At 50.9% G+C, this 21,619-nt stretch overlaps 1 protein-coding gene across 1 annotated transcript in view; it reads right to left on the reverse strand.

The window, feature by feature from the left end:
• The window catches only part of DTNB (dystrobrevin beta), a 173,493-nt gene that overhangs the window by 132,264 nt on the left and 19,610 nt on the right, over window positions 1-21,619 (reverse strand). The window contains exons 5-6 of the mRNA XM_084201896.1: window positions 11,323-11,536; window positions 6,235-6,320 (exon numbers count right to left, since the gene is read on the reverse strand). Coding sequence (XP_084058022.1) covers window positions 6,235-6,320; window positions 11,323-11,536 — 300 coding nt within the window. The remainder of the gene's footprint in view (window positions 1-6,234; window positions 6,321-11,322; window positions 11,537-21,619) is intronic.

Genomic DNA, 21,619 nt, shown 5'->3' on the forward strand with positions numbered 1-21,619 from the left:
CAGGGATGGGCACTCCAAACCTGTCCCCAGGGCACTCAGTGCCACAGCCAGGGGACACCTGCAGGGGACACCTGCAGGGATGGGCACTCCAAACCTGTCCCCAGGGCACTCAGTGCCACAGCCAGGGGACACCTGCAGGGATGGGCACTCCAAACCTGTCCCCAGGGCACTCAGTGCCACAGCCAGGGGACACCTGCAGGGATGGGCACTCCAAACCTCCCTGGGCAGTTCCTGAGCACCCTTTCCATGCAGAAATTCCTCCTGGTGTCCACCCTGAGCCTGCCCTGGCCCAGCCTGAGGCCATTTCCCCTTGTCCTGTCCCTGTTCCCTGGGAGCAGAGCCCGAGCCCCCCCGGCTGTCCCCTCCTGTCAGGGAGTTGTGCAGAGCCACAGGGTTCCCCCTGAGCCTCCTTTTCTCCAGGCTGAGCCCCTTCCCAGCTCCCTCAGCCTCTCCTGGGGCTCCATTCCCTTCCCAGCTCCCTCAGCCCCTCCTGGGGCTCCGTTCCCTTCCCAGCTCCACCAGGAGCCATTGCCAGCCGAGGGCACCGAGCTCATTCCCAGGCACTGCACGGCTGGGAAGGGGAATCAGATCCCATTTTGGATCTGGGATTTTGGGAATTGGGAATTGTTCCCTGTGAGGGTGGGCAGGCCCTGGCACAGGGTGCCCAGAGCAGCTGGGGCTGCCCCTGGATCCCTGGCAGTGCCCAGGGCCAGGCTGGATGGGGCTTGGACAGTGGGAGTGTCCCTGCCATGGCAGGGGTGGCACTGGGGGGGATTTAATGGGGTGGCTCTGGATGGCATTTAATGGGGTGGCATTAATGGGGTGGCATTAATGGGGTGGCATTTAAGGGGGTGGCATTTAAGGTCCCTTCCAGCCCAAACCCTTCTGGGACTCTGAGAACGTTTGTGATGAGAGCAGTTCACCCTTTTCAAGCAGCTCTGTTGGGATAAATCTGCTCCTGGGAGCAAAAAGGGGCTGAGCAGGTGTGCCCTGGTGTTTGTAAGGATGGGAGCAGAGGAGGGGGGTGCTGCAGGTGCCCCCTCCCTGCCCCTGCCCCTCCCTGGGGGTCCCTGCTCCCCTCCCAGAGCCCCATCCTCTGCTCCAGACCCCAGCAGAGGCCAGCCCCAGGGGCAGGATGCAGAGAGCGTGACAGAACAGCGGTGTCAAGGAGCAAACAGAACTGTCCTGGGATCCAGAACCTCCCTGCAGAGATCCCTCACACACCCAGAGCCTGGGGTGCTCCAGAGGGGGGATTCACCACTGGAAACACGACCCAGAAATCCCCGGGATGTGACAGATCCCAGATCTCCCCGGTGGCACTGAGCCCTCCCTGCTGCTATTTCGGGCACCATCAGTAATTAAACATCAAAAAGCTCTTGCTGGCAGAAAATATCCCTCATTCCAGTGATCAAAACCAGCTTCAGGAAAAAAGACACTTTCAGAAAGGCACATTGGCAGTAAACTGGAGGAGTTATCCCAATTTCCTGAAAGAATGAGCTCAGGAAGAAGCCTGCAGTGCCTTAGGTGAGAGGGATAAAGCTACCTGGAATTTGCATCACTGACTGAAGGGAGCAGCTTGAACTGAATAATGTTTGAATAATGTTTTAGTTTATAACACATTGGGAGAAATGGGGGGAAAAAGAAAAAATATTTTAAATAGTGGATTTGCGTATTTTAGAAAAATAAGCCAGCCAGAAAAAATAGACTTAACCTGGAAACTGAATGTGGGGAAAGAATTCAGGATGAAAATGCACACAAAATGAAAACAACAGGAACAACTAAAATTAGAGAGCCAAAATTCCAGAATCCCAATCCATTCCGGAGCAGAATCCTCCTGCAGAGGAGCTGAAGGTGTGCAATGAACCTGGCAGGGTGGAAGGGTGGGACACCACAGGGACAGGACAGAATTGTGTCTAAAATGGGCTGAAACCTCCCAGGTGTGCTCAGGACGTTTGTCTGAGCTGGGCAGGCAGCAGGAGCGAAGTGATCCTAAAGAGAGAGAAACTCAAGGTATGGAAATCTGAAATTGAGAGAGGACAGCCCAGGCTGTGCCAGGGGGAAATTAAAACCCCCCAAACCTCACCAGTGTTTGTAAAAAAAGTGGGTTTATTGTCAAAGTGGGAAACTTCCACGTGGGGAATTGGCAGTGAAACTGGAAATGCTAAAAATGGATGTAATAAATAAAAAAATGGATGTAATAAATAAAAATAAATAAATAAAAAGTAGGACATCCTTTCAAAGGGCAGCTGGTGACAGGATGAGAGGGAACAGCCTGAGGCTGGGCACCAGGAGGAATTTCCCCATGGAAAGGGTGCTCTGGAGGTTTGGGGGTGCCCCAGGAAGGGCTGGACGTGGCACCCGGGGCTCTGGGGACAAGGAGGGCACAGCTGGGCACAGCTGGGAGGGATTTCCCAGCCTCAGGGATCCCTGCACGGCCCCACAAGGAGCTGCTCTGCAAGGAGAGCACATCCCAGGGAATTCCAGAGCCAGGGAAGGGCCCCACTGAGGCTGCCCCAGCCCCTCTGGGCCACGGGGACACTCTGGGGACGCTGTCCTGTCCCCACCATGGGGTGAGGACACATCAGAACACAACTCCCAGGATCTGCCTGCTCAGGGAAGGGAGGCTGGGATCCCTCTGGGCAGGAGGTTTTGGGGGTGGAGTGGGTCAGTGACCAGGGAGGGATGTGGGAAATGGATTTGTAAAGAACAAAACAAGAGATATTTTATAGAATTAGAGCTGTGAGAAATGCATTGCAGCAGGGCAATGTGGAGGGGCTGGAAGTGACAGCAGCACTGTGTGGCAGAAGCTAAAGAACATTTCTGAGGTATTGTAACCAAGAAACGGGCTGGCTTCTGCTGGAATGGCACTGAGTTTCACATCCCTGGGGCCTCACTATCACCGAAACTGACAACAGGATGAAATCTTTTACAACCCCTCTCAGCTGCCCTGCCTCTGTAAAAGCTGAGAAAACCAGCAGGAAAGAGAGGGGGAAAGCCAAGCAGCAGGATCATAATGCTCAGAAATGCAGAGCAGCACAGGGAGGTCAGGAGGCTGCTCCTCCCCAGGGCACGTGGCTGGGCAGGAACCTTCCCTCCGAGGGCCCGGGGCACCTGTGAGAGTCTGTCCAGAACTTCTCTCATTTGTCTCATGATTTTCATCATGAAAAAAGGTCAGAAACTGAGACCACCAAAAGATCCTGTTTGATATCCGGGTTTGATGAAAGTCTGCCAAGCTTACAAGGCCGAGATGTAACTCCCAGCCTGCCAAGTAATTGTGCAAAGGAGCACCTTGACCCGTTCTGCAACAGCAAGCCTTGGAATTTCCCTGCCTCTCAGCTTGGATGGACTCTCTTCTGGAATAACCTTTAGGTGGTCCCCACACAAGACCCTTCATCTGTTCTGCAACCACTGTGACTGACTGACTGGGATGGGAGAAGCCTCTTCTCCAAGGACTGAGACATGAAACCCTCACATACAGAAAACTCCTTTTCTTCCCAAGGATTGAGACTGAAACCCTCACAGACAGAAAACTCCTTCCCAAGAATTGAGACATGAAACCCTCACATACAGAAATCTCCTTCCCAAGGACTGAGACATGAAACCCGCACATAAAGAAAACTCCTTCCCAAGAATTGAGATGTGAAACCCTCACATACAGAAAACTCCTTTTCTTCCCAAGGACTGAGACATGAAACCCTCACATAAAGAAAACTCCTTTTCTCCCCAAGGATTGGGACTGAAACCTGGGGGGAACTGGCGGGGGGAACAGAACAGACTGTGATGTTTGCTTGCGGGTACAGACTGTGATGTTTGCTTGTGGGCAGTGATTATTGGGACTATTGGACCAAGAAGACAATGGCTTCTGTCCACAGCTGATCTGAAACTATTGCATTATTTCCCCCCCTCTTTCACAATCCTCCACAGGATAAAAACCCCCAGGTTAGCCAGTCCAATTTGAAGATCTTCCCCGCACTTGGCACGACTCCTGGACTGACGGAACCTCGGCTGGACCCCGAAGGACCCCGTCGCTCCCACGGGCGGTAGCTATAGCCTCCTCTCTTCTCTTTACCCCCCTACTTTTCCAGATGCTCTCCCCGCTTTCCCTCTTTTCCCTCACACGCATTTTGCTGTAATCATTCAATAAAGTACACTGTTTTGATTGTCACTGCAAACCCCATTTGCCTTGTTGGTATTTTGTACTGAGGAATCCTTTGAAAAGGAATCATCACAAAATTATCAATAAGGACGGGTCGTGACAGCACTCACAGCCTCTGCTGGGCCTGTCTGCACTGCAGGAGCCTCCAGGAGCAGCTCAGGGGTTCAACACCCACCACAGCTCCGGGAGGTGAAAGCAGAGCTGCTCTCTGCTCCTCCAGCTGTCACTGCTCAGTGCAGGGCTCCTGCAGGAACCCAGGGGATCCTGTCCTGCAGGAAAGGAGCAGCTGGAAGGGGAAGGAGCAGCTGGAAGGGGAAGGAGCAGCAGGAAGGGGAAGGAGCAGCAGGAAGGGAAGGAGCAGCTGGAAGGAGCAGCTGGAAGGGGAAGGAGCAGCTGGAAGGAGCAGCTGGAAGGGAAAGGAACAGCTGGAAGAGAAGGAGCAACTGGAAGGAGAAGGAGCAGCTGGAAGGAGAAGGAGCAGCTGGAAGGAGCAGATGGAAGGAGCAGCTGGAAGAGAAGGAGCAGCTGGAAAGGAACAGCTGGAAGGGAAGGAGCAGCAGGAAGGAGGAAGGAGCAGCTGGAAGGGGAACAGCTGGAAGGGAAGGAGCAGCTGGAAGGGGAAGGAGCAGGTGGAAGGGGAAGGAACAGCTGGAAGGAGCAGCTGGAAGGAGCAGCTGGAAGAGAAGGAGCAGACGGAAGGAGCACCAGGAAGGGAAAGGAACAGCTGGAAAGGAAGGAACAGCTGGAAAGGAAGGAACAGCTGGAAGGGAAGGAGCAGCTGGAAGGGGGAAGGAACAGCTGGAAGGGGGAAGGAACAGCTGGAAGGGGAAGGAACAGCTGGAAGGGGAAGGAACAGCTGGAACAGAAGGAGCAGCTGGAAGAGAAGGAGCAGCTGGAAGGAGAAGGAGCAGCTGGAAGGGGAAGGAGCAGCTGGAAGGAGCAGCTGGAAGGGGAAGGAGCAGCTGGAAGGGGAAGGAGCAGCTGGAAGGGGAAGGAGCAGCTGGAAGGGGGAAGGAGCAGCTGGAAGGGGAAGGAGCAGCTGGAAGGGGGAAGGAGAAGCTGGAAGGGGAAGGAGCAGCTGGAAGAGAAGGAGCAGCTGGAATAGAAGGAGCAGCTGGAAGGGGGAAGGAGCAGCTGGAAGAGAAGGAGCAGCAGGAACTGGGAAGGAGCAGCAGGAACTGGGAAGGAGCAGCTGGAACTGGGAAGGAGCAGCAGGAACTGGGAAGGAGCAGCAGGAACTGGGAAGGAGCAGCACGAACTGGGAAGGAGCAGCTGGAAGAGAAGGAGCAGCAGGACCTGGGAAGGAGCAGCTCTTTGCAGTTCCCCATCTCGCTCAGGATTTCCCAGAACTCTCCCACCCCCAGTTTTCTCTCCAGCTGGAGGAATCCTGCTCTGTGTGCTCGCCCAGCAGGATTTGGGGTTTGGGTCGTGGGTCCCTTCCAGCACCCACAGGTGCTGGGCACAGGTGGGAACCTGCTCAGTGGGGAAAGGAGCAGATCCTGGGGGTCAGCAGGGCTCAGGGCCAGGGCTGGGGGCAGCCTGGGACAGGGGGAGGTGTGCCAGCTCCCTTCCAACCCAAACCATCCTGGGATTCCACCTCAGCAGCTGGGATTACACAGGGAGAGGGTGCAGAGAGCCTCAGGGGAAGCAGGAGATTCACAGGAGCCTCCAGCATCCTCAAAGCAGGGAATGGTGACAACTGGGACATTCCCATGGGAAAATCAGCCCTCAAGGTCTCCATCTAAAGAAGTGCCCAAGAGCTGAAGGTGAAGGAAGGGGCTTGGGAAGGCTCCTCAGTCCTGCCTTGGGATAACCAGGAACTGGAACAGGGAACAAACATCCCTGGAGCTGACCCAGGAGGGCTGGAGGTGGCACCCAGTGCTCTGGGGACAAGGTGGGGACTGGCACAGCTTGGACTCCACGGGCTGGGGGGGACTGTCCCACCTTAACCACTCTGGAATTCTGCACAGCCCCAGCTCAGTGTAGAGATGACAAAATCAGCAAAATAAAACCCTCCACACAAGAAACACGGGAAAGGAAGGAGTCCATGAAGGGTGGGACTCCCTGGGAGTACTCACATCTCAGCTTGTCCAGGATCTTCCCCCCGCACATGGTGGCCAGCATGGCTTTCACTGAGAACACTGTCAGCTTCCCATGGCCCTCACTGCAGGGAAAGGCACCTGTGAGAGCTGCCCAGGAATGGACACAGCCACCCCGAGCCCAGAAAGTGTGGGGACAACAATAACAACCACCCAGAGCCCAGAAAGTGTGGGAATAACAGCCACAACCACCCCAGAAATCATGGGGATAACAACAACAGCCACCCCGAGCCCAGAAAGTGTGGGAATAACAGCCACAGCCACCCCAGAAATCATGGGGACAACAATAACAACCACCCCAGAAATCATGGGAACAACAGCCACAGCCACCCCGAGCCCAGAAACCATGGGCATAACAATAACAGCCACCCCGGGCCCAGAAAGTGTGGGGACAACAATAACAATCACCCCAGAAATCATGGGAATAACAACAGCAACCACCCAGAGCCCAGAAATCATGGGAACAAGAACAGCCACCCCAGAATTCCAGAAAGCATGGGAACAAGAACAGCAACCACCCCAGAAATAATGGTAATAACAATAACAACCACCCCAGAATCCCTGAAATCATAAGAACAACAACAGCCACCCCAAAATCCCAGAAATCATGGGAACAACAGCCACAACCACCCCGAGCCCCAGAAATCACGGGACCATCAGCAGCCACCCCCTCCAGCAACTCCCAGCATTTCAAATAACTGTAACAAATGTGCTGGCCAGGGAATTTGGACTGGCATGGAAAACACAGAGATGGGGAAAGCACAGGATGAGTTTGGGGAGAGCTGGAAAAGCAGAAATGCCCTGAAGGGAGTCTGAGAGAGCTGAGAGGGGCTTTGGGCAAAGGCCTGGAGGAGCAGGACCCAAAAAGGTCTGGGTGGGAAGGGAGCTCAGAGCCCACCCAGTGCCCCCTGACACTGCCACTGTGCCAGGGTGTGCCAGTGTCCAGCCTGGCCCTGGGCACTGCCAGGGATCCAGGGAGGGCACCCTGTGCCAGGGCTGCCCACCCTCACAGGGAGCAATTCCCAATTCCCAAGATCCCATCCAGCCCTGCCCTCTGGCACTGGGAGCCATTCCCTGGGTCTGTCCTTCCATCCTTGTCCCCAGTCCCTCTCCAGCTCTCCTGGAGCCCCTTCAGGCCCTGCCAGGGGCTCTGAGCTCTCCCTGGATCCTTCTCCTCTCCAGGTGAGCACCCCCAGCTCTCCCAGCCTGGCTCCAGCCCTGGAGCAGCTCTGGGGCCTCCTCTGGGCTCTCTCCAGCAGATCCAGGTCCTTGTGCTGTTGGAATCCCCAGGGCAGGTGGCTCTCACCTGGGCACAGGGGCAGGATCCCCCCTCCCCTGCTGCCCATGCTGGGGGATCAGCCCAGGGCAAAGCTCTCCTGGAAATTCACCCCTCCCTCAGCCCCCTCTCCTCTCACTCTCTAACAGGGCCCACTGCAGCACCCCAGCTGTGCCAGGGCCCCAATTCCCCCTCAGGGCACCCAGCCAGGCAGAATTCCTGGGAAGGGCACCCTGGGCACTGCCCAGAGCAGCTGGGGCTGCCCCTGGATCCCTGGCAATGCCCAGGGCCAGGCTGGACACTGGGGCTGGAGCAGCCTGGGACAGGGGAAGGTGTCCCTGCCATGGCAGGGGTGGCACTGGGTGGGATTTGGGGTCCCTTCCCACCCCAACCCCTCCAGGATTCTGGGGTTGTGCCTGCCAAGGGGAATGGGGAAGGTTCTGAGGGTGCCAGCAGCACGCTCCGTGAGCGCTCTGTGAGCAGCACCGTCCGTGAGCGCTCCGTGAGCAGCACCGTCCGTGAGCGCTCTGTGGCTCGGAGCGTTCCAGCAGGGAGAGAGCCTCGGCCCTGCCCTGCTCTGCCCCACACTGCCCTGCTCTGCCCCACACTGCCCTGCCCCACACTGCTCTGGCCCACACTGCTCTGCCCCACACTGCTCTGCCCCACACTGCCCTGCCCCACACTGCCCTGCTCTGCCCCACACTGCCCTGCCCCACACTGCTCTGGCCCACACTGCTCTGCCCCACACTGCTCTGCCCCACACTGCTCTGCTCTGCCCCACACTGCCCTGCTCTGCCCCATCCCTGCTCTGCTCTGCCCCAGCCCTGCCCAGGCACAGCGAGGCACAGAGGAGCTCCTGCCCCACACTGGGATCCAGCTCCTGCCCCACACTGGGATCCAGCTCCTGCCCCACACTGGGATCCAGCTGCTGCTCCTGCCCCACACTGGGATCCAGCCCCTGCTCCTGCCCCACACTGGGATCCAGCCCCTGCTCCTGCCCCACACTGGGATCCAGCTGCTGCTGCTGCCCCACACTGGGATCCAGCTGCTGCCCCACACTGGGATCCAGCTCCTGCCCCACACTGGGATCCAGCTCCTGCCCCACACAAGGCAGAGCTCTCAGGGCTGGGGGAAAGTGGGGCACAAAACCCCAGCCCTAACTAAACCCTCCATCCTCCGAGGCAGCTCCTCCAAACGTGACCATTCCTGGGTTTAAATCCTGCATTTTTTACTGCAAGCTCTCTGACAGTAACCAGACCCCCGGCCAAGCTTTAAAACTTGTCCTAACCAACTCCAAAGCAGGCCTGAACAGAAACTCTGCCAGCACAGAGGCTGCTCTGAGCTCTGGGCTGGTTTTATTTGTCCTCAGCGAGGCAGGGATTGTGCTCAAGGCTGGACTCCCTCAGGGGCACGCCAGATTCTGTTTGGTGGCAGCAAGAAGCTGTCCAACAAGGACAGGATCAACATCTGGGCATCACAAACGGAATAAACATGTGGCACCCTCGGGGCTGGGCACTGCCCTGGGGATTTCACTGCCCTGGGTAAATCCCCTCTGTGGGGCAGAGGCAGAAGGCAGAGCAGATCCCACTGAAATAAAAAGCTGATTTGGACAAAGACAAAAGTCAGAAATGCCGGGCAGAGCGAAGGAGCTGCAGCTGCTGCTCAGGGACAGAGGGGCACAGCTGGTCAGGAGGAGCAGAGCAGAGCCTGCAGGGAGAGGCTGAGAGAGGAACACAGAACTGGGCACGAGGAGAAGCCTGGACAGAACCTGAGAAAGGAGAGTCAGCTTTGTGGGGGCACAGCACGCCAGAGGGGGCTGCAAACTGCCGAGACTGAGTGCAAAAAGGGCCTTTTTGAGAAAGGTTCACCAAAACACATTTGCTTTCCAAGCACTGCTAAGCACCCAGGAGGCTCCAGCAGAGTCTGAGCCCAGGCCTAGGCCCAGCTCAGCCCAGGGCTCCCAGCAGAGTCTGAGCCCAGGCTCAGCTCAGCTCAGCTCAGCTCAGCCCAGGGCTCCCAGCAGAGTCTGAGCCCAGGCTCAGCTCAGCTCAGCTCAGCCCAGGGCTCCCAGCACAGTCTGAGCCCAGGCTCAGCTCAGCTCAGCCCAGGGCTCCCAGCACAGTCTGAGCCCAGGCCCAGCTCAGCACAGCTCAGCTCAGTTCAGCTCAGCCCAGCTCAGCACAGGGCTCCCAGCAGAGTCTGAGCCCAGGCCCAGGCCCAGCTCAACTCAGCTCAGCACAGCTCAGCTCAGCTCAGCACAGGGCTCCCAGCAAAACCTGAGCCCAGACCCAGGCCCAGCCCAGCTCAGCACAGGGCTCCCAGCAGAGTCTGAGCCCAGGCCCAGCTCAGCACAGGGCTCCCAGCAGAGTCTGAGCCCAGGCCCAGCTCAGCACAGGGCTCCCAGCAGAGTCTGAGCCCAGGCCCAGCTCAGCACAGGGCTCCCAGCAGAGTCTGAGCCCGGGCTCAGCTCAGCCCAGGGCTCCCAGCAGCGCCTGTCTCCCCTCAGAGGGCAGCCCTGCAGTGCCCAGGAGGGCAGGGCTGGCACACAGGGGCTCACTGGCACTGCTCAGGGCACACTGGCACTGCTCAGGCAGGGCTGGCAGTGCCCAGGAGGGCAGGGCTGGCACACAGGGGCTCACTGGCACTGCTCAGGGCACACTGGCACTGCTCAGGCAGCCCTGGCAGTGCCCAGGAGGGCAGGGCTGGCACAGGGGCTCACTGACACTGCTCAGGAGGGCAGGGCTGGCACACAGGGGCACACTGGCACTGCTCAGGAGGGCAGGGCTGGCACACAGGGGCTCACTGGCCTGTCATACGCCGCCAGGATGAAGTTGAGCAGCAGGCTGATGCTCAGGGCACACTCCTGGGCACACTGGCAGTGCCCAGGCAGGCAGGGCTGGCACACAGGGGCACACTGGCAATGCCCAGGAGGGCAGGGCTGGCACACAGGGGCTCACTGGCACTGCTCAAGCAGGGCTGGCACACAGGGGCACACTGGCACTGCCCAGGCAGGCAGGGCTGGCACACAGGGGCACACTGGCAATGCCCAGGAGGGCAGGGCTGGCACACAGGGGCACACTGGCACTGCTCAAGCAGGGCTGGCACACAGGGGCACACTGGCACTGCCCAGGCAGGCAGGGCTGGCACACAGGGGCTCACTGGCCGTGCCCAGGCGGGCAGGGCTGGCACACAGGGGCACACTGGCTGTGACCAGGAGGGCAGGGATGGCACACAGGGGCTCACTGGCAGTGCCCAGGCAGGGCTGGCACACAGGGGCTCACTGGCCTGTCATACGCCGCCAGGATGAAGTTGAGCAGCAGGCTGATGCCCAGGGCACACTCCTGAGCACACTGGCACTGTTCAGGGCACACTGGCACTGCTCAGGCAGCCCTGGCCGTGCTCAGGCAGGCAGGACTGGCACACAGGGGCTCACTGGCACTGTTCAGGGCTCACTGGCACTGCTCAGGAGGGCAGGGCTGGCACACAGGGGCTCACTGGCAGTGCCCAGGCAGGCAGGGCTGGCACACAGGGGCTCACTGGCAGTGCCCAGGTGGGCAGGGCTGGCACACAGGGGCTCACTGGCAGTGCCCAGGTGGGCAGGGCTGGCACACAGGGGCTCACTGGCCTGTCATAGGCAGCCCTGGCAGTGCCCAGGAGGGCAGGGCTGGCACACAGGGGCTCACTGGCCTGTCATAGGCAGCCCTGGCAGTGCCCAGGAGGGCAGGGCTGGCACACAGGGGCTCACTGGCAGTGCCCAGGCAGGCAGGGCTGGCACACAGGGGCTCACTGGCCTGTCATAGGCTGCCAGGATGAAGTTGAGCAGCAGGCTGATGCTCTGCTCCACGCTGATCTGGTGGCTGGAGGGCAGGCGCTTGTTGAGCTGGTAGTAGATGGAGGAGATGATGGTTTCCAGGCGGGACACGTTGATCTCCGTGCTGTGCTCCAACGTGTTAAGGCCGTTGTCTCGGAAGGCTTCAATCATGTTCCAGATATCCACAAGGTGAACTGGAAAACAAAGGGAAAACAGAATCACAGAATGATGGGGTTGGAAGGGACCTCCAAGACCACCCAGTCCAACCTGTGCCCCAACACCTCAACCAGAGCGCAGCACCCAGTGCCATGTCCAGTCTGTTTTAAACACATCCAGGGATGGTGATTCCACCACCTCCCTGGGAAGAGCATTCCCCTTTGTTATTCTTTTGGTGAAAAATGTCTTCCTAATGTCCAACCTATACCGTAAGAGCCTGAATAAGGGATGTGGGACTCTAGGCACCTCTCTAAAATACAGTTTATTGTACACAAAATGCAGTTTATTGTATACAAAATGCAGTTTGTTGTGTACAAAACGCAGTTTAGTTAAGCAAAATGCAGTTTAGTTAAGCAAAATGCAGTTTATTGCATGCAAAATGCAGTTTAGTTATGTAAAATGCAGTTTATTGTATCCAAGATGTCACAGCCATCCAGGGTGGTGGGTGACAGAGCTGTGCCCACAGCTGTCAGCTCCAGCTGCAGGCAGGCCTGCAGACCCTTTGGTTTTGGTTCCATTGCATTATAGACTTTTCTTTGCTGAGCCTCTCAATACAGCAGAACCAATCTATGCCTTGACTGTTGTCTATAGCCCATCATAACTGCTCTCATTACCATATTCATGGCACTGCTCTCCAGTCACTCACAGTCAGTACATCACAGTTTAAGCCAGAAGTTGATTTTCAGTTTTCTTGCAGGAGAAAATTCTGAGACCTTTTTTCTCCTTACCACATTTGCTGCCTTGTTTGCCTGTGCTATCTTCCTGCTTGGTAAAAACATTTTCCTGTTTGGGGTGGGTTTATCCTTTGCTCTAAGCCATAAAACCCCTTCTAACTCACACACCCTTTGCCTCCTTGGTTACCCAGCCAGACTGGTTCAGCAATTCTTCTCTTCTACATCAAAACTTGCTTCCAACTCTATTCCTTCTTCAGATTCTACATTTAAAAATCTTTCTGCCAAGCACACACACATCTGTGAGACTTTCCTGTCAAACTTTCACCCTTCCCAGCACTAGCCCTCCCCTGAGGTAGCTGGAGGCTGTGTCCTCTGGTTCTGTCAGTGCTGCCTGGTGGGAGAGACTGACCCCAGCTGTCTGCAGCCTCCCTTCAGGGGTTGTACAGAGCATTGAGGGCACCTCTGAATCTCCTTTTCTCCAGGGTAAACAGCCCCAGCTCCTTCAAAGGATCCTCACAGGGTTTGTGTTCCCAGCCCTGTTGCCTCCTCTAGACCTGCTCAAGCACCTCAACAATTCCCTTCTGCTCTGCAAGGCCGCTGAGGGCCCTGCCTGGGCTGAGCTGGCCCCAGGAACAGCCCCGGAGCACAAAGGGAGAGACTGAGCTCAGCCAGGGACACGGCAGAGACTGAGCTCAGAGAGGGAAACGGCAGAGACTGAGCTCAGAGAGGGACACGGCAGAGACTGAGCTCAGAGAGGGACACGGCAGGGGCTGAGCTCAGCGAGGGACATGGCAGAGACTGAGCTCAGTGAGGGACACGGCAGAGACTGAGCTCAGCCAGGGACACAGCAGAGACTGAGCTCAGCCAGGGACACGGCAGAGACTGAGCTCAGCCAGGGACACGGCAGAGACTGAGCTCAGCCAGGGACACGGCAGAGACTGAGCTCAGTGAGAGACACGGCAGAGACTGAGCTCAGTGAGGGACACGGCAGAGACTGAGCTCAGAGAGGGACACGGCAGAGACTGAGCTCAGCCAGGGACACGGCAGAGACTGAGCCCAGCCAGGGACACAGCAGAGACTGAGCTCAGCCAGGGACACGGCAGAGATTGAGCTCAGTGAGGGACACGGCAGAGACTGAGCTCAGTGAGAGACACGGCAGAGACTGAGCTCAGTGAGGGACACGGCAGAGACTGAGCTCAGTGAGAGACACGGCAGAGACTGAGCTCAGTGAGAGACACGGCAGAGACTGAGCTCAGTGAGGGACACGGCAGAGACTGAGCCCAGCCAGGGACACGGCAGAGACTGAGCTCAGCCAGGGACACGGCAGAGACTGAGCTCAGCCAGGGACACGGCAGAGACTGAGCTCAGTGAGGGACACGGCAGAGACTGAGCTCAGCCAGGGACACGGCAGGGCCTGAGCCCAGTGAGGGACATGGCAGAGACTGAGCTCAGAGAGGGACACGGCAGGGCCTGAGCCCAGTGAGGGACATGGCAGAGACTGAGCTCAGCCAGAGACACGGCAGAGACTGAGCTCAGCCAGGGACACGGCAGAGACTGAGCTCAGCCAGGGACACTGCAGGGCCTGAGCTCAGCCAGGGACACGGCAGGGACTGAGCTCAGGAAGGGACACGGCAGAGACTGAGCTCAGCCAGGGACACGGCAGAGTCTGAGCCCAGCCAGGGACACGGCAGAGACTGAGCTCAGTGAGGGACACGGCAGAGACTGAGCTCAGGGAGGGACACGGCAGAGACTGAGCTCAGCCAGGGACACGGCAGAGACTGAGCCCAGTGAGGGACACGGCAGGGGCTGAGCCCAGCCAGGGACACTGCAGGGCCTGAGCTCAGCCAGGGACACGGCAGAGACTGAGCTCAGCCAGGGACACGGCAGAGACTGAGCCCAGCCAGGGACACGGCAGGGACTGAGCCCAGCCAGGGACACGGCAAAGACTGAGCCCAGCCAGGGACACGGCAGAGACTGAGCCCAGCCAGGGACACGGCAGGGACTGAGCCCAGCCAGGGACACGGCAGAGACTGAGCTCAGCCAGGGACACGGCAGAGACTGAGCCCAGCCAGGGACACGGCAGAGACTGAGCTCAGAGAGGGACACGGCAGAGACTGAGCTCAGTGAGGGACACGGCAGGGACTGAGCCCAGCCAGGGACACGGCAGGGCCCAGGTGGGGCCTTGACTGCTCCCCTCAACACCTGGAGCTGCATTGATTGAGGGACCAGGGCAGAGATGAGAATTGCCCCCAGGTTCTTAGAAGGATGGTATATTTTAACCTGTTACGTTATTTCTTATTATGTTATGTTATGTTGCACTGTGTTATATTAAATTACTACATAATAATACATTATAATATGCTATGTTATATCATAACGTAATGAAACGTAGCAAAACACAACAAAACAAAATGTAATGAAACGTAGCGAAAAGGAATGGAACGTAACACAATGAAACAAAACAAAACATCACATAATGAAACGGAACGCGATGAGATGTGACGAAACGCGATGTAAGGCGATGAAACAAGACGTAATGAAACGCAATGAAATGTGACGTGACATAACGAAATGTAACGTAACGTAGCGTAACAAAATGCAATGAAATGTAACAAAACGGAACGAAACGCAACAAAATGTAATGAAACTAAACGCAACGTAACGCGGCAAAAACACGATGGAAGGTGACATAACGAGACGTAATGAAATGCACCGAAACACGATGAAACACGACAAAACGCAATGATACGTAACCAAACGAAACATAATGAAAGAAAACATAACAAAATGTAACATAACACAATGCAACAAAATGAAACACAACGAAACGAAACTGAAGTAAATGAAATGTAGCGCAATGTAACCAAAGCAAACATAACGAAATGTAACATAACACAACGTAACGAAATGAAACTTAAGTAAATGAAACATAATGCAATGTAAGGAAAGCAAACATAACGAAATGTAATGAAATGTAACATGATGAAACACGACGAAGCGCAACGCAACGTGACAAAACGCAACGTAACATAATGCAGCGAAACGCAACGAAACACGACGTTACGAAACACGATGTATGCAACAAAATGAAACTAAACATAACACAACGAAACGTGACGAAGCGTGACGTAATGTGACAAAACGAGACGTAAGATAACGCAATGAAACGCAACGGAACACAACGAAACACAACGTTACAAACCGCAATGTAATGCAACAAAATATAACTAAACGTAACACGACAAAACGTAACGTAACGTGACAAAACGTGACAAAAAGGAACGTAATGAAACGGCGCGTAACGAAACAAAACGTAACCTAACGGAACGTAACGTTGCAAAAGGCAACAAAGTGGAATGTAAAGAAATAAAACGTAACGTAACGTAACGTAACGTAACGTAACGTAACCTAACCTAACCTAACGTAACCTAACGTAACCTAACGTAACCTAACGTAACGTAGGGAAAGGTAACGTAACTAAACGCCACAAAATGGAACGTGAGGAGACGAAACAAAACGTAACCTAAGGAAATATAACGTGGCAAAAGGTGACAAAATGGAATGTAAAGAAACAAAGCGTAACGTAACGTAACGTAACGTAACGTAACGTAACGTAACGTAACACAACTAAACGTCACAAAATGTAACGTGACGAGACGAAACGAAATGTCAGGAAACGTCACGGAAGGAAATGTAACGAAACGCAATGCAACATAACGTAACAAAACGTAACTAAATGAAACGTAACTACACGTCACGAAACACAACATAACGTGACGTAACGAAACATAAGGTGACATAACGAGACAATGAAACTCAACAAACGCAACGAAATGCAATGAAACACAATGAAACACAACAACAGGTCATGAAATGAAACGTCAGGAAATGAAACGGAACATAACGAAACGTAACGAAACACAACACAACGCAGCAAAACGCAACATAACCAACGGTAACAAAATGTAACGAAACATAACACAACGAAACGTGACGAAACACGACATGAGGTCACATAACGTGATGAAACGTAACGAAACGCGACGTTACGAAACGCAATGAAATGCAACAAAACGTAACTAAACGTAACACGATGAAACGCGACGAACAGCAACGTAACGACACAAAATGTAATGAAACATAACAAAACGAAACGTAACCTAACGAAATGTAACGTGGCAAAACGTGACGAAATGGACTGTAACGAAACAAAACGTAACGTAACATACAGAAAGGTAACGTAACTACACGACACGAAACAGAACGTGACAAAACAAAACGTCATGTAGGGAAATGTCACGGAAGAAAGCGTAACAAAACGCAATGCAACATAACGTAACGAAATGTAATGTAATGAAATGTAACTACATGTAACAAAACACAACATAACGTGACATAACGAAACATAAGGTGACATAACGAGACTTAACGAAATGCAACAAACGCAGCGAAATGCAATGAAACACGATGAAACACAATGACAGGTAACGAAATGAAACGTAAGGAAATTAAATGTAACGCAAGGTGATGAAATTAAACATAATGAAATGTAACAAAATGCAACGAAACGCAACGTAACGAACGGTAACAAAATGCAACGAGACATAACACAACAAAACGTTGATGAAATGCAATGTGAGGTGACACAACGTGACGAAACGTAACAAAACGCGACGTTACAAAACGCGATGAAATGCAACAAAATGTAACTAAACGTAACACGGTGAAACATGACGAAAAGGAACGTAAAGTGACGAAACGTGAAGAAAAGAAACATTAAGTGACAAAATGTGACGGAAAGGAACGTAACGAAACGTGACGGAATGAAACATATCGAAACAAAAAACAACCTAATGAAACGTAATGTGGCAAAACGTGACGAAACGGGCTGTAACGAAACAAAACGTAACGTCACGTAACATAGGGAAATGTAATGTAACTAAATGCCACAAAATGGAATGTGATGAGACGAAACGAATCATCATGTAGAGAAATGTTATGAAAGGAAACGTAACGAAACGCAATGCAACATAATATAATGAAACGTAACTAAATGAAACGCAACTATACGTCACGAAACGCAACTTAACACGACGTCACAAAACATAAGGTGACATAATGAGACTTAACGAAATGCAACAAACGCAACAAAATGCAATGAAACACGACAAAACGAAATGAAACGTAAGGAAATGAAACATAACGCAAGGTAATGAAACAAAACATAACGAAATGTAACGAAACCCAACATAACGCAACGAAACGCAACGTAACGAACGGTAACAAAATGTAACAAAACATAACACAGCGAAACATGACGAAACGCGACGTTATGAAACACGATGTAAGGCAACAAAATGTAACTAAACATAACACGATGAAACATGATGAAATGTAGTGTAAAGTGACAAAATGTGACAAAAGAAACGTAATGAAACAGTAGGAAACTAAACGTTATGGAATGATACATAACGAAATGTAACGTAATGAAACAAAACGTGGCAAAACGCAATGAAACAGAATGTAAAGGAACAAAACATAGCATAACATAGGGAAATGTAACGTAACTAAACGCAATGCAACAGAACGTGACGAAACGAAACATAAAGTAGGGAAATGTAACAGAAGGAAACGTAACGAAACATAACTAAATGAAACATAACTACACATAACGGAACACAACATAACATGACATAACGAAACATAAGGTGACATAACGAGACTTAACAAAGCGCAACAAATGCAACAAAATGCAACAAAACATGATGAAACGCAAGGACACGTAATGAAACGCAACAAAATGTAACGAAACGTAACCTAACGTAACACAACGCAAGGAAACAAAACGGAACAACGGAACGGAGCATAGGGAAACGAAAATGGAATGACATAACGAAACACAATGTAACACAACATATAGAAACGAAACATTATGAAAGTCAACGTAATATGACAAAATGAAAGGATGACAAAACGCCACAAAATGCCACAAAATATAACGGAATATAACGGAATGAAATGTAATGTAATGAAACGTAACAGAACAAGATGTAACACAACAAAACGAAACTCAGCATGACAAAACGTAACGTAACGTAACAATGCGTAAACAAAATGCAACGGAACGTAATGCACGGAAACATGACACAACGAAATGTAACAAAATGGAACAGAATGAAATGGAACGGAGCATAGGGAAACGAAACATGAGGAAATGGAATGACACAACAAAACGCAACGCAACACGACATATAGAAACAAAACATAACAAAAAGCAATGTAATGTGACAAAATGAAACGTAACAATACGAAACAACGAAACATAGGGAAATGCAATGTAATGAAACGTCATGAAAAGAAACGTAACGTAATGAAACATAACGTAACGAAATGCAAGGAAACACAACAATGGGAAATGTAACAAAATGTAACGACACATAATAAAACGCAACGTCAACGAAACATGTTGAAACAAAACATAATAAAAGGTAACGTAATGTGACAAAACAAAATGTATCAAAATGCAATGCAATGTATAGGAATGTAACATAACAAAACATAACGTAACGTAACAAAAGGCAATGCAACATAACGAAACGCCATGAAACGTAACATAACATAGCGTAATGAAACGCAATGCAAAGAAACGCAACATAACGAAACGTAACGTAACAAAACGCAATGCAACATAACGTAATGAAACACAACGTCACATAACGTAACAAAACACAATGCAACAAAATGCAATTTAAGGTGACCTAGCGAGACAGAACGAAACACAATGACATAACGAAACGCAATGCAAAGTAATGAAACATATTGAAATGTAACAAAACAAAACATAACACAATGCAATGCAACACAATGAAACGCGATGTAAGGTGATGTAACAAAACGCTACAAGTGCAACGCAACACAATGAAACACGACGAAACGCAACGACATATAACGTAACAAAAATAACAAAATGTAATGATGCGTAATGTAACACAACAAAATGCGAGGAAATGAAATGTAATGTGACATAACGAGATGTAACAAACGCAACAAAACGCAACGAAACGCAATGTAGTGCAGCCTAATGCAACAAAACGCGACGTAACAAAATGTAAGGAGAAGTAATGAAACGTAACGAAACACGACGTAATGGAACAAATCATAACCAACCATTATAAACGCAACAAAACGTAATGATATGTAATGTAAAGTAATGCAATGAAACACGACGTAACGAAACGTAAGGAGACGTAACGAAACGTAAGGAGACGTAACGAAACATAACAAATGCCATGAAGAGTAAGGGAACAAAATGTCATGGAAGGAAATGTAACAAAACGTAACGAGATGTAACGGAACGAAACAAAAGGTAGCGTGTCAAAACGTAACATAATGAAACGCGACAAAACTTAACAAAACTAAACATAACGAAATTCAACGTAATCTAACGAAACTTAACGTAATGAAACATAACATAATGAAACAAAATGTAATCCAATGAAACTCAACGAAACACAATGTAAGATGACATAACGAGAAGGAAAAAAAATGCAAGGAAACGCGACGTAACGAAACAACGAATGAGATAAAACATAACGAAACGCGACGTAATAAATTGTGACCAATCGTAACCTAATGAATCGTAAAGAAATGAAGCGTGCCGAAACGCAACGAAATGTGATGTAAGGTGACGTAACGTAACATCATGAAACGAAACAAAATTAAACGTAACGTAACAAAATGAAACATGACGAAACATAATGACGCATAACAGAACACAACGCAAGGTATCTTAACAAAACATCATGAAATGTCATGTAACGCGACGAAACAAAATGTAACGCAACGAAACATAACGATGCGTAACAATACGCAAGGAAACGCAAGGAAACGTAACAATACAAAAAGTAGCAAAACGTAACATAATGCAAGGAAGCAAAATGTAATGAAACACAATGAAATGCAACGCAACGTAATGCAAAATATCGAAACGAAACTACGTGTAACGAAACTCAACGTAACATAACATAATGACACGTAATGCGATGAAACATCATGTAAGGTGAAATAATGAGACGTAACGGAACACAACAAACGCAACAAAACGCAATGAAACAAGACAAAACACGACGAAACACAACAACACGTAACGAAACGCAATGTAACATAACAACGAAATGTAACGAAACACGACGAAATGCGACGAATTGTAACGTAATGAAATGTAAAGTAAGGCAATGAAACGCAACGTAACAAAACTTAAAAAAACCCGACGAAACGTAACGAAACATGACGTAATGTAACAAATTGTAACGAATCGTAGCATAACGTAACGAAATGAAGCGTGACGAAACACGACGAAATGTGATGTAAGGTGACATAACGTAACATCATGAAACGGAACAAAACTAAACGTAACATAACAAAGCGAAACATGACGAAATGTAATGAGACGTCACGTAACGAAACGTAATGAAACTAAATGTAAACTAACACGATGAAACGTGACATAACGAAACGTAACGAACACATCGAAATGCAACAAAACGTGACATAACGTAACAAAACGAAATGTAACAAAACGAAACCTAATGTAACGAAACACAAAGAACGCAATGAAACGCAATGAAACATCACAAAATGTAACAAAATATAACATAACGCAACGTAACATAACAAACCAAAATGTAACAAGACCTAACGCAACAAAGCACGATGTACGGTGACGAAATGAGACATAATGAAACGTAACAAACGCAACAAAATGAAACGTAACGTAACGAAATGCAACGAACACAATGAAACACAATGAAACACAATGGAACGCAACGCAATGTAACGTATCATAACGAAATGAAAGATAAAATGTAACAAAACTTAATGAAACGTAACAAAATGTAACGTAACATAAAGCGATGAAACGCGACGTAACAAAACAGAAGGAGGCGTAACAAAACATAACAAACGTGACGAATCGCAGTGAAACGCAACGAAACGGAAGGAAACGGAACGAAATGTAACAGAATGTAATGGAGCATAATGAAATGTAACAAAATGTAACGCAACGTAACGCAATGAAACGCAACGTAAGGTGATGTAACGAAACGCAACAAGCACAACGAAACACAATGAAACACGACGAAACGCAGCGACACATAACAAAACACAACGTATCGAAAAAAAACATCATGAAATGTGATGTAACGCGACAAAACGAAACGTAACAAAACATAATGAAACGTAAAGAAACGTAACGATGCGTAACAAAACACAACAAAAAGCAACAAAACGCAAGGAAACGTAACAATACACAAAGTAACAAAACGTAACGCAAGAAACCATAATAACAAAACGCAGCAAAATGCAAGGCAACGTAACGCAACGTATTGA

This window comes from Fringilla coelebs, assembly GCF_963513975.1.
Source record: "Fringilla coelebs genome assembly, chromosome: 3".
NCBI lineage: Eukaryota > Metazoa > Chordata > Aves > Passeriformes > Fringillidae > Fringilla > Fringilla coelebs.